Raw genomic sequence first — 13,693 nt, 5'->3', positions numbered from 1 at the left:
CGCCGTCTACTACTGACAGTAAAGTTGGACAGCTCACTGCACCTGCAGGGATGAAGCTGTGAACTCAAATCTAGACGGACAGGCTTTCCGCTGTCAGTGAGCTCCGACTGTCAGGCCAAGATGCAACATCTCATTATGCAAGAGTGTAGTAGAGGAGGATTTACTGGAGATGTCAGAGCTTCTACGTTCAGATCCAGTCTTTTCAGTTTATGCATAAGCCGGACCTTCATGAAGTTTTAATGAAGCTAATGCTACAGACAGAGTTGGGGTCTTTTGATGCAACCAGAGATTTTAAGAGGCAAGACAGTGCAGAGGTCTCGTGGAATTATAATCAAAGGGATTTGTGTACTGAGCCCGTGCAGTGTTTCAAAAATGGTGATGGTGGGTGCTTCGGTCAATTCAACAAATAGGAAATGAAGCAGGCGGTTTGGACGGGGAGGGTCAGAGAGGATCAGTATCGCCGTCAAAGTCACCAGCCATTACCAGAGACCGTAATTAGGAAAGAATATCCGCTCTTCCTGGCCTCGTCTCTTCTTTGAGATGGGAAGAGAACAGACAGACAGAAGGGGGGTGGAGGGGGGACGGAAGGACCGTGCAGAAAAGAAAGACAGGCAGAAATAGCAAACTGAACTGCTGAACACAAAGAAAGAAATAACAGTGACATGCAGTCAAATGCCAGATAAAATATGCAAATGATGGCCACAAGTCAAAAATTCCCACCATAAATCCACACAAACACACACACCCTCTGCTCGACAAAAGTAATGGACAATTAGGGAGATGCAACAGTTTAATCACCGTGGAAACAGCAGGAGCACTCCACTATGCAGCCAGTGCAGGCTAAATAATGTAGTTAACGCTCTGGTGCTGGGAGATACAGGCACAAAAACACAAATCACCAGGGCCATCCTGACAGCCCAGAGCTTTATCACTGCAATCGCGCTCACTCCCAGCCAACATTAACAGTATTTCTCTGCTTGTAAATGAATGGAAACACTCCCATAAACACAGGATATGATTGGACAACTGTTGAGAGGATAAAGAAGATAAATAGGATTAAAATACTCACGCGTCCTCACAGTTTGCTACTCAGTTCTATCAAACTGAAACCAATTCAGAGGTGGCAAAACAGAGCAAAGTGTCACTTGTTTGGTGAGTCAGCCTTTCTGCAAGTTTACACAATGATTCACGGCAGGAAAAGACAAAGATCCAAGATTCGGGGGAAGGGCAAAAAACTATCATAAACTTCTTGTCTTGTAAGACTGACATTTTCCGTATTTTGAGTTCAGAAAAAGCACAGCTGTTACCACATTCTTGTAAATCCTACATTTAGGAGATTCAATCTTGATGCAGTAACCTAACAGTTGCATCTGTTGTACTTTGTCATGAGGTAACAGGACACTATAAACTAGCTACAAACTCAGTAAATCTCTTTGAATAAGTAATTAAACTTGTTTACTTTATAGAGAGGATGGATCATTTAGGAAGTGGTACTTTTTTGAAACAGCTTGCAAGCTGAGAAGCTCTGGGCACCCTTGAAGTATCGGATGCCAGTAAAGCTACAAGTATGCTGGTAGCAGCCATTAAACAGTCAATTGAATCCATCGTTCTTCTGGATTCTAGAGACAGAGAAAGGATGGCCGTGGCAGTCCAACACATGCTGGTTCAACACAGACGAAAAGTTTTGGGGTCAACAGTCAAAGTGTCGACAGCACTTCACAGCTCCAGTTGGTTCCACAAGTGGAGTCTGCTGCATCAAGAGTTCCTTTCTCCCTTTATCAGGATTTGAGAGCAGCTTCGGAGCACTGAGAACTCTTCACAGGAGAAAGAGAAAGAAATCCCAGTGCGTTTATCCGAGTGCTCCGGTTCTCAAAACCATGAATAACTCATTGTTTTTGCTGGACACACTCCTGCCCACCTGCATACTTTTTTTTCCCTCCCGTTGAGGATACGGAAATGAGAAAATCTCAACCCGGGTTTCTGTTGGTTTAATACACATCTGCTCAACCGCAAGGGAACAAGCACAGAAATCTGGCAAATAATAAGGTCGCACTCCACTCCTGCTTTGGCTGGAGATATGCGTCAGCAAGGGATATTGGGAAAAGACGTATTGACGTATCTTTTTCAGGTGGACCTCGAAGAGCTCTGTGTTCAGTCAAAGGTAACGCTACCAACTCTGCGTGCAGACACACTGGACGAAATGTTTAACCCAACGTCGGTTATCTACACAAAGTAGAATTTCAAGAAACAGGCCAATCCCTCTCAAATTCCAGCACAGATAGTAGCCCAACAACTTAGCTTTTTCAAGTTGATGTAATTCCTCATTTATCTTTTTGTCAACAACTCTAAAGACTAAATCAACCATTGTAGAGCTGTATTCTGTCTTCGTGCCTTTCATTGTCAGTGCCGTTCATCCAAGAATACAAAGAACAAAAACACTGATATGAGAGGATCGTCTATACAATATTTTGAAGAAATAATCTGTAGGGAGTTGATTGATACATATTATTCATATTTTATTTATATTTTCTGTGTTTCAGAAGTAACGCAGAAAGATTTTTCGTAGTACATGTTATTGTCTCCAGATAAACCAAATCTCGTGTGCTCATCGTGAAGAACAAAACATGTCCTGCAATGCAGTGATTTGAGCAACATACTATTAGATAACCGTGATTACTCAGTTTGGGTGGAGCAGCTCCTTTTCCAATCCCAATGTTGGTGGGGTACTTGTGGTCGATGCAAAAACCACAAACTGCATGGCATCAATTAACATGGTGTGTGAAAGGGCGAACATGGCTAAAAATGTTTAGTATAGGACTGCTTTTTTTTTTTTTTTTTTTACTGCCGAGTCGGTGAAAACACACCACATAAGTGAACTCTGTACATGCTATAGCTAAGGGCTGTTTTACACACAACACAGGCATCAAACAAATTTAAACATCCTCTGAAAACAAGAAGAGGACCTAAAAAAAAAAAAAAAAAAACGATCAATATTTCCCAGCTGCAATCTGTCAGCTGTGGCTATGTGTCCTCAGTTATTCAAGGCCTCATCTGACCCTTGAATATGGTGATGTGACTTCCACTCACCTCACAACAAGTCCAAAAATAAAAGGACATATTCCAGCATTATTAGATTCCAATCAGGACACCGGGAGCTCATTTAGAAACTGCAGACTCAGATGAGGGAAGATGCCTGAAGGGCTTCACAGGGCGCAAAGTTTGTTCAGAGACATCCACACAATTTCCAGCTTTGCCTCCAAAAAGTGAACTTCTGCATTTCTATTGCAGGACTGCAGATGCAACCATGTTATATGTAGAGTGTCTGTTTTGTTCACTCTGGTGATTTCAGCGCAAGTTGGGAGTTGAGCACAATCATCACTAATTCCTAACAAAAGCTATTATGGGGAAAGGCTGAGACAGAGCATTGTTAAACAGAGAAAGACTGAGCTTCAGCTGAAAGGGAAAAAGTGTGTTAGTCCACAGGGGACAATTGTCACTGCCTGTTCCTGCCTGGTACAAAGACTGATCCCGGACTACAGTCACAGCCCCCTCTTGACATCAGCTTCTGTGAAAAATGTTTTACATATTATTGGAAAGCCGGGTCAAAGTCTCTCTGTGTGACGTAGTATACAAATAAAAGCATTAGACGCCTGTGTCCACTCAGACATAATGTAGATTGAAGTTCACTAAAAGGACAAATCAATACAAAGGGGGTGAAATGAACAGTCGGGAGCGATCCCTTCACCCATCAGCCTGTGACATCTTTTTTTAACTCCTTGGGCACCAGCATGCTTCTGTCTCCTCGACAAACGGGCATTAGATATTCTCAAATATCAATGTTTCAGCATTTCCAAAGACACAGAGGATGAAGCTGTCCACATTTCATTTATAAACCATCCAAAACAATTTCACTTGGGAAGCGGAAAGGATTTGTTCAGGCTGAATGTCTTATAAGTTAAGTCCTGACATTGAGACATGTGTCTGTCAGCGTTGGCTAAATCCACTCAAAGAAGGAAAGTGACGAGAGAGGGGAGAGGAGCGAGTGGTCATGCCAGTGAGGGATTACAGCTGATGACCAGCTGAGGTCAGAATGTACTCTCAACAACAATCTGGGTTATGAAACTGATCCCTAAAGCACCCTGCCCTCAGCTACACTAAACAACAGCAACTGGATTTTAACGCAACTAATGAGAGTCACAAATAGTCCAAAAAACACGCCACGAATAATTAAGACGATGAAATCTGAACAGGAATTACAAATCCTGTCCAACTTCAGCTTTTTAACTGTGAATCATTTCCTTTTTGGTTGAGAAATGCTGCAGATGCATGGACTGAATAGATTTTCTATTATGACGAGAATGACACGCCACCTGAATTCAGCAGGAAGTGAGGCATACCGACACAGTGATCCCAGACTTTCAGCAGCAGAGAGGACGCCTTTTCCGGACCCAATTAAAATGAAAGACCACGGACCTCGCTCGAGGCCAGAATTCTACTCGGTACTGAAATGACTCACTAGGACAGAAACACAAAGACGGTACCATAGGATGGCGGGAGTGGGAAATATGAATAAATAAACCTGGGTTTTCTTTGAAGCTCTGTTGCCACATATTGCCTGTAAGACTGGAATGCTTGCCTCATTTAACCAGTTGACAAAATCTTGCAGGAATGCACTAGAGTGGGTGGGGTGTTTAATCCTCATAACTATTTTCAGGCCTAATTGATTTTAATTTATGGCTGTACAATTATCCAAACGAAATATGCAAATATGTGACAGAGTTATGAACTGTGGCTGTGGTTGGATGGCTGAGCTGTCAAAATCCTGGGACCCACCTTTAAGGCTAATAAATGGGTGCAAAGTTCTGTGTGCTTTATAGTAGCGTTCAAATATTCTACATACCATAAAGGAAGCAGATCCTGAGGCAAGCATGCCAAATCCTGGAGGCTTATATGTAATTGCTCAAGGTTAATAAAAAGCCTGTTTCTTTTGACAGAGCATCATTGTATATTTATTTAACCAGATTAGATATTAAAAAAAACTAATAAAGAAATAAACAACCATTACAGAACACACAGCTTTTCAGACACTTAAATGTTACACTAGTACCATATCTTTTCTCCTGCATTAGGTTGACATGCTCAATAGTACCGAACAGGGTGGCAAGGGCAACATATTTCAACATTTCTGCCTGCTGGTCAAGCACAACCGCAACTAGACAGGCAAGTTACAGCAGGGAGGGTTAAACCAGACGCACAACCATGCATCATTCCTGCCGGAACAGTTCGGCCCACTGCCTTGTATTGCTTGAGCAAACTAAAGGAAAGAGAAGTCATTCCTGGGAACACTCAAACCAAGAGTCTGACTGCCTCTATTCAGAGATCACTATCTAAATATACGGTGTGTAATTAGTATTTACAGGTCTCCCTCTTACAAGTGGTGTTTATTTAGTCAGCGAGCCGCCTTTGTGACAAATGAACTGTGGACTACCACAATGACCATATGTCTAGACATATGGCTGAAGGAGATTACATCAATTATTTCTTACCAGGAAAGCAAACTGGTTAGGCACTGACCGTCTTCTCAGCTTCATAGAAAGGCCTCTTTTCCTTTTTAAAAAGTAGTCTCCACTTTGAAAAACTGGGGCAAATAACATCTACTGCCTATTTATTGAAAACACCATTAATTAAAAAGAGAATCCCAGCAGGAACTTTATTTTTGCATTTCATTTATATCCTAGATGTTTTTTCCCCCTCTTTTTAAAGCTGCATAATGCCTTCTGACCTGAACTTGTAGCTAGCACAAAAACAGCGTTTACTCAAGAACACATGGGAATAGATAACAAAATATAATATGCACCCTGGTCTAAAAGATACCGAAGGATCAACCCTTTCTTTACCAATGCATTTTGCTGTGACTAGACGCTCATGTGGGCCAACACAAAAACAACAATTACCATGTTTGAAGTGATCGTATCATTCCAGCCCAGTCAGCTGGAGCCAAACTAAACATCCATTTCTCCACAGGGTTTTAAAATTGCCCTTCAGGAGAAACGGTGACAAAGCATGATTGCACAGCTCAGTCCACACATGACACTGCTCACTGACTGTGCAACAGAGAAGCAGCTTAAAGATATAGAAGATCTAACAGTGCTGTAAATCAGCAAGGACTTTACAACTCCATAAAGGATCCCTACAGGAAGCAATCTCCATTACAGCCTTCCAGCTGACTTTGTGCAGGGGACACGGACTGCACTGCCCACCCCAGAGGCGCTGTGGTGGTCAGAGCAGATAAGGCAGCTGAGATGCTGAATTCTACTTAATGGCAACTTTAATATTTAACATGTAACAAGTTCTCATTGACATCTACAATCAGTTCAGGTTCATCAATGAAACTCAAATGTATGTTTATTTTTTTTTTTGAATGTGGGAAGAAACCAGATGACATGCAAAGTCTGCACAGAAAGGCCCGGCTCCAACCGGAACAACGCAACACAATGAGGTGACACTGCTAAACTGCACTAAAAAAAAAAACAAACATAACCAACAAGTCAGCATTAAACTAAATGTGGATCAAACAGCGGGTCCACTGAACAGTCCTTCTGATAGCTAGCTGCTTCAATATTGACAACCCCACTGAAGACAGCTTCTTGACCAAGCACGTGGGAGGGAGCTGTCTCTCTTCAATGCAGACAGGGATTTTCTGCCTCCTACTCTTTTCAAATTGGGGAGGGAAAAAAAACACAACTTCCTTGACCTAAAAAGACAGTTAATGCTGCATCCTGCACTTCTCCATTTAAAAATGAGAAGTATGTTGATGTAATGAGAGGGCAAAGCAAAAAGGCATCTTGTCAATTCAGTGTGTTCAAAACCATGCTGAAAGGTGCCAGGGCCATCCTACTCCAAATATTGACACATGGGGATCATGAGAAAAGACACAGCAGTTTTATTAAAACAATAATGGAACCTGTTACAATCCAATGCTGACACAGGGGAGAAGGAATGCAGTGCTGAGTGATGCCAAAGGAGTGAATAGGCTGCTTTGACAAGGCAAGCCCACACACACAGGCAGGGGAGACAATCTTACTACAGACTTGTGGCAAAACTTTACCTCTAATTATGGAACAGTCAAACCCTGGAAAGGCTTAACACTGATATAATGCAAGGGAGAAGGTACCCTTTTCAAGTAATGAGTATGAATTTCTTTTTACCTTGTGAAAAATATAGGGTCCAGTTTGAAGCAGAAGCCAACACAAGCAACAAGATCAGACAAGTTCCTTTTCACTCATGACAGTGAACTCTAGTTAAGCCTGAAATTACGTTAAGATTTGAAAAAAGAAAAGGAAGTCACATGTGGGAAAGAAAAAAAACAGGAACCTGTGATAAACAATGCAAATGGAGAAACTATACCATATGCAACATGACTGACAGAACGTTCCTTCTCTCTGCTCAGACGGATAAAGGGGGAATGTGACTTCTGCCACTAATATGGAGCCATCAGTGAAGCTCAACATCAGTGGCAGCAGTTGATTGATTGGGGGGGGGGGGGGGGGGGGGGGGGGGGGGGGCTGTGACCATCCCCTGGTCAGGTTGTGGAGGGACCCTGCTGATTGTGCACCAGAGAGGAGGGGACCAAAACAAAGCATCGATTGCACTGTCTGGCACGTGTATCAACGCACTGCCAGCAGCCCTATTGTCTACTGGGAGAGAGAAAAAAAAACATCAGAAATGCACAAGAGCAAGGGACACCCCTCCTCTTCTTTGTGTAAGCAAACATAAAACATTAGGAAGCCTTGCCTGCACGTGACAGCGGAGTAGTCATAATCAGTCATATGAGAGAGGACATTGGGAGGATGATGAAGAGCAATCACGTCCAAGCAAAACCTAACGATCTGGCTGTGTTGGTGAAACCCTTCATTCAAGCAAGGGTTGGACGCCGCTGAGAGATTTAAAGAATCCGCAACCACTCCTTAAATACAGCCTCCCTCTCTTTTTGTTTCACACAGTGTATCGCCTAGCAACAGAACGTTGCTAGGCTCGTGCAGCCTTGTCTGGAAGACGACCGCTCGTCTCCCAGGTGTTGTATGCAGACTTCTGCACGACTCCTGACAATTCCTCCATCTCTTTTTTTAAGACTAAAAACAGTCTAAAGTCAATGGCGCACTCTAATTGGGTATGTTAGAGTTAATGGGCTGCCATTTAAGTCTCGTATTTTAACTACAGGCGCTCAACCGGAGACGCTGAAGCGGAGGAGGGGTGAGACTGTGAGCAGTCATGCAGAACTCCGCGTAACACCGGTGCCTTCTCCGCTCCCGTGGCTGACCTCAGGTGCACACTCTGCCGGGGTGCAGCTTCTCTCAGAGCCGCTGATGTGCGGGGACTCCTCCAAAAAAAAACTTTTGTCGGCACCGACACGTCTTCGCAGGAAACCAACACGAAGGGAGGAATCCTGTGCGGAACCGGTTTGAGGACTGAACTTGTTTCTCCCGAAAGGCTTCAACTGGAGTCAGTTTACGAGCCGCTGCCAGTTTGTGGATCAACTTCACAGGGACAGCAAAGCATTTACTTGACATGCCTGCTACAATTCAGGTGGCCGAATGTTTCAAACGCCCTCCCTCCCTCCCTGTCAGCTATTCTGACTCCAGCAGCCGACCAGCCGCCGGCGTCCGCGGAGCCACTTGTAAAGTGCTGCTGGTAATGGCAGCGACTCGCGGAGACTAGCTCGTTTAGTTAGCCGTGCTCAAGCCAAATTATCTCGCTAACGTCTGCACGCAGTAACGATATTTTGAGCGACCGTGTACTTACTTTTGTGTCTTCCCGAACCCCAGGACTGTTTGGCGATACTGGGGCTGCGTATAATTGCCCTTCCAGCGGATTTCAAAGCGTCCATATCGTAATCCGAAAGTGGGGCAAAGAGCCCGATGAGCGCCGCTTCCTCTCTGTCGAAACACTTCGCTCGCTTTTAAAGCAGCCCTCTCACGTTTAAACTTTTTTCGGTGGTTTTTTTCCTCCCCTCCGCACGGCAGCTTTTCGACCGAGGCTGGATTATCATGTTCGTCCCCCTGGGCGGTGTTATATATGTAAATGAAGCGGATAATACTCGTGACGCCCGCTCGTGTAGCGAGGCGCCGCGCGAGGTGCTTGTTGCAGCAGCAGCAGCAGCAGCAGCAGCGGCGGTAGCCGCGCTGACATCCCGGGCGGGCGGTGCCGTCGCTCTACCTCTCACTACGCGCTCACAGCACGGATTCGCTCCCCTCCGCCTGTGCCGTGTGGTTTGGTAGCCTCATCACGACCTGCCTTTAAAGCCACCGTGTTTAATTGAGTCACCGTGCGTTGTATTCCTGACCGTCAGCTCTTCACTTGACACGCAACAAACGCCTCCTACTGTTGAACGATCGACCGCTCACCTCTGCGTGTGGATGTCAATCAGATCGTCTACTGGACACGTGCTGTCAGTGATTTGATGCTGCCTACTACTATGACAGCAGACAAGGGTGTCACATATGTCCTGGTTTCATATGAACTGGTCCAGAGCTATTAAAAGATTTCCTAAAAATAATGACAACTCACAAGTGCTTTTCCTTTAAAACAGAAATGTATGAGTACACCCTAGAAATAAAAACTCACGTCCGGTGCCCTTTTACAAAACCTATGCAATCCATCCATTCATCTCCACTTGTTGCAGTTGAGGGTCACTGAATTGGAGTCAGGGTACACCTTGGAGAGATCACAAAAGAGACCCGTGTGAGCCCACACTGGCAATTCAGAGTCATCAATTGGGAGTGAGAGAAAACGGATCTATTCAGAGAAAACCAATGCATACACAGGGAGAACATGAAAACGCTGCAAAGACAGGCCCAGCAACCAACAACCAATAACAAAGAACAGACAACCATTCTATTATTACAACCTGAAATATCTTTACAAAAAATGTGTGCTCTGAAATCCTCTGAGTCAAGGTAGTTAGACCGTAAGTAATCCGATTAAAAGCCAGTCTGATTAAATTTCATAATATAAACACTTCTATCTGATCAGATTGGCTCTATTTTGAATTGAAAAATCGGATTAGAGGCGTTGGTGTTATGTTTGTGCTCTGGCCAGGGTCCAAGTAAATGTCACATCAGAATGCTCCTCGTTGTCAGAACGTCTGTTACCTGATATCACAGTGCTTTCAGAAAAACAGCAGCGACAAAGCAGAACTGATCCGTGGACAATGCAACTCTGCCTCAAAATATCAGTAACAAAAAATCCTCCATGCTCTACCTAATCAGACCCTCGGCGAGGAGAATATATTGCTTGGTGTTATGTGGTTACTGTTTGTCAATTTGGTTGGATTCTTTATGGTTGAGAGATCAGATTGAAGGAATCATTTGGGGAAAAACACAATCTTAATGTTCAGAACAAGTTTTTCATCGTGTTTTTTTGTGACCGTCATCAGTTGACTGTTTGTAGTTTGGAAGAAAGTCGAGCTGAAGCAGCAGTCTGCTGATGCATGAAAAATGCAATTCCTTATCTGTAATTAAACAATCCACAGGGGGAAAACATGGATTTCAGCTGTTTTTCTTTCATATTAGAATAACATTTATTGGTTCTAACTGTGATTGGAATGCCAAATTAATGTCGTCTCTGCTTGAGGTTGAAGGGATTCAGATAAGTGTAACTGTGAAGCTTCTTTTTTGAAAAGGAGCTGGGAGGGAGTTGGGATATTTTCAAAGCTTGGGATAGGCCTCCCCCTGAATCTGGTGGTTAAGGGTATGCTTTAGCCCTGCATGACATTTTCATTTTATTGTCACTGAGACGGAAATGAATGTAAATGACCATGTACGGCAGGGCTACTCAACCCTGGTCCTCGTGGGCCACAATCCAGCATGTTTTAGATGTTTCCCTCTTCCAACACAGCTGATTCAAATGATCAGGCAGATAACGATCCTGATCATTTGAATCAGCTGTGTTGGAAGAGGGAAACATCTAAAACATGCTGGATTGCGGCCCACGAGGACCAGGGTTGAGTAGCCCTGATGTACGGTATGCTTGAATGAGTTCCAGTCATATCAGTCACGGGCTATACAGAAACAGATTCAGTTTAGAAACATACGTATAACTAGTAAAGTAAGTTATGATCTCTTGATCCCAGCAAACAATGAAAATATCATTTTATAGTTTGAAAGTCAATCAAAGGGTTAGGGTTAGGGTCTGTCTCCACCAAAGTTCCTTGACTGCGTTGATCATATGCAGTGTGAGGCACTTCCTGCACACTTCTTGTAACCTTCGCTCCAGATTCAAGCAAACAGCTGCAGGCCAGGAAGGATGGAGGGGTTGTTTCTTAGAAAAAGATGTATTGTATCAGTGAGTCATTGTTCAGAATTAAAAGCCACCCCTGGCAAAGTTTGGAAGTCTGGAGTTTAGAGGAAAAAACGGTTGATAAGCTGAAGAGTCAATAAATATAAATTATGACCTCAGAGAATGAATCCAATAATTTGAGACTTTTCAGATAATGCAAGAGAAACACAATAAACATTCATTTAGTGTTGCTGAAGCCAAATTGAGCCAAAAGACTACTTCTTTAATTTCAGCTCATACTGTATTTAAGCTTTAGATTAAATTTTTATAGCCCAAAAGATGAATATTGTAATAATTCAATAATTCATTACTTTTTTTTTTGCGATTTGACAGGTTATTGCACTGGATTCTCTGGTCAGAGATTTCAGGTGATAAACTCTGAGTCTGTGCCGAGTTTTACAGAGTTTACATCAGTCTTTGATCACGCGCCTCAGGTGAACGGCTTGTGAAAACTCTGGTCGTTCCGGCTTTCAGCGAAAATGACAAGTGGGACTGGCTCATACATCCCCGGGGACATATTAGGCAACACCGGCGTTATCTTCAATCTCAGCTCAGTTTGCACTGACAGCATACTGGCTTTTCTCCGCTCAGGAAAAAAAAAAAAAAAACAAATCCAAGGGAGAATTATCACTGGATCAGAAGTGAGTCACCGGGAACCAAACGATCCCTCTGTGGCATGGCACTGGTTTTAAATCACTGCTGCACTGCTGGCACCTATAGCCATGCGTCAGAAGGAAGAGGGGTGAGACAAGAGAGTGCACTCTCATGTAAAAACCCGACAGTTACTGAAGCGTGCGGGGCGTTCCTGCAGCATGGGAAACACACTCAGGAGGCATTTCTGTACAGGAAGGCAATAGTTACTGTGATCCAAATCAATTAAATACACATTTCTTCGACTTGAGAAGCAGAACCTAAAAGCAACACCACGAACGCTGCACTTGCAGGGGATTTAAGACAGAGATGGGCAACTGGCAGCCTAAAGGCCCGACTCTATTCCCTCCAAAAATCAATAGACTATTGGTGAACAAAGAAGAGGACTGGTTTTAACCAGATAACAAATAATAACACTTTGTTACCATTGTATAAATAAGTTAATTTCTTAGTGAAAATTACTCAAAAAGTACTTGTGAAATCCGAGTTTCACAGTCTGGCAGTTTGGGATCATCTGATCTGTAGGAAGTGGCAGGGATTCCAGAAGCCTGCACATGATCCAGAGCTGAAAGCCCCATTTAGTTCGAAAACACCATCTCGAGTAACTCTGGCTGTCATGTGGAACACGGAGAGAGAGGAGAATCAGCAGAAGACCACCTGGAATTCCTCCATGATTTCCTCCTCAAACAACTGGATGGTCTGCTGGCTCCGTGAGTCAACCCCTGCCAAAAAAACACTGCTGGAAACGACCTATTATAATCTGCTAATTCCACAAGCTTCACTCTGCCAAGAAGCAGGCAGCCAAATTGGAACCGGGAGAGAAATATAATACCCAGGATGGAGAGTGAAACAAATTTATGCCTAACCTAGGCGCCGATTAAGGCGGAGAAAACGAGAGAGGAGCCTTTCCCCCTACATTTGTCTCTCTGCACAGGTTAATCAGGCGTGTTTGTGGAGGTCCAGTGTGTGACACGGCGCTGCGCACAGGGCTGCTTTCATTCAGCAGGATTCAATATCGTTGGTAGAGGGAGTTTCTTTCTCTTTTTGTTCTTAATCTCCTCAACAGAAACAGTCCAACTGGCACAAGAGGGATGATCAGTCTGATGGGAATGTTCTGGAGGTGCTCATCACAGAGTGAGACCTCAGGCCTGGAGGTCAGCGCAGACTGAGAGGGTCCATGTCTCGGTTTCAAATGCAGAAAACACGAGAGAACCTGGAGGATTTCTCAGAGCTAATATGAAAGATACCAAGGGATAAATGTTGCTTTGGTTAACTGTTTGGACTGATCATGAATAAAATATTCATGGGGATGGGTTCATAGCTCGTGAAAAACAGAATTCCAGTTCCTGACAGAGTTCAGTGTTGAGATGTTCAGACACTGCCTCCTACTGGTAGAAGCAAGGTGATACACTTTGACGTTCTTCCAAGAATGTTATTTTCACTTGAGAGAAGGTTAACTATTTTGATATTTTGGAATAAATTATAAGGAAGAAGAGTAACAAAGTCAGTCAATATTACAAATTTACTTTGGAATTATTTTCAATAGAAACTGAAGATATAATTTTTATATTGCTATCTCTGCTTCATTTCTGGTGCAATGCCTAACATAATATTTTTAATTAGGATTTGTTTCAACTCACAATAGTGTAACAATATTCCTATTTGGAGAGCTTTCATGTGTTATGTGCTTTATATGCTGCAGCAG

General features: G+C 43.4%; 1 protein-coding gene across 4 annotated transcripts in view; it reads right to left on the bottom strand.

Annotated features, from left to right (window-relative positions):
* The window catches only part of ldlrap1b (low density lipoprotein receptor adaptor protein 1b), a 37,431-nt gene extending 28,328 nt beyond the window's left edge, over window positions 1-9,103 (bottom strand). For 2 of the 4 annotated variants that reach the window (XM_030117582.1, XM_030117581.1), the window contains exon 1: window positions 8,803-9,098. In XM_030117582.1, coding sequence (XP_029973442.1) covers window positions 8,803-8,887 — 85 coding nt within the window. In that variant the 5' untranslated portion in view covers window positions 8,888-9,098. Of the gene's footprint in view, window positions 1-8,802 lie in introns of all 4 variants that reach the window. The other 2 variants (XM_030117583.1, XM_030117580.1) reach the window with 2 other exon arrangements.
* Between the last annotated feature and the right edge of the window lie 4,590 nt (window positions 9,104-13,693).

The sequence above is a fragment of the Salarias fasciatus genome, chromosome 19 (assembly GCF_902148845.1).
Source record: "Salarias fasciatus chromosome 19, fSalaFa1.1, whole genome shotgun sequence".
Taxonomy (NCBI): Eukaryota; Metazoa; Chordata; class Actinopteri; order Blenniiformes; family Blenniidae; genus Salarias; species Salarias fasciatus.
This window is presented reverse-complemented; position numbering and strand designations above follow the sequence as displayed.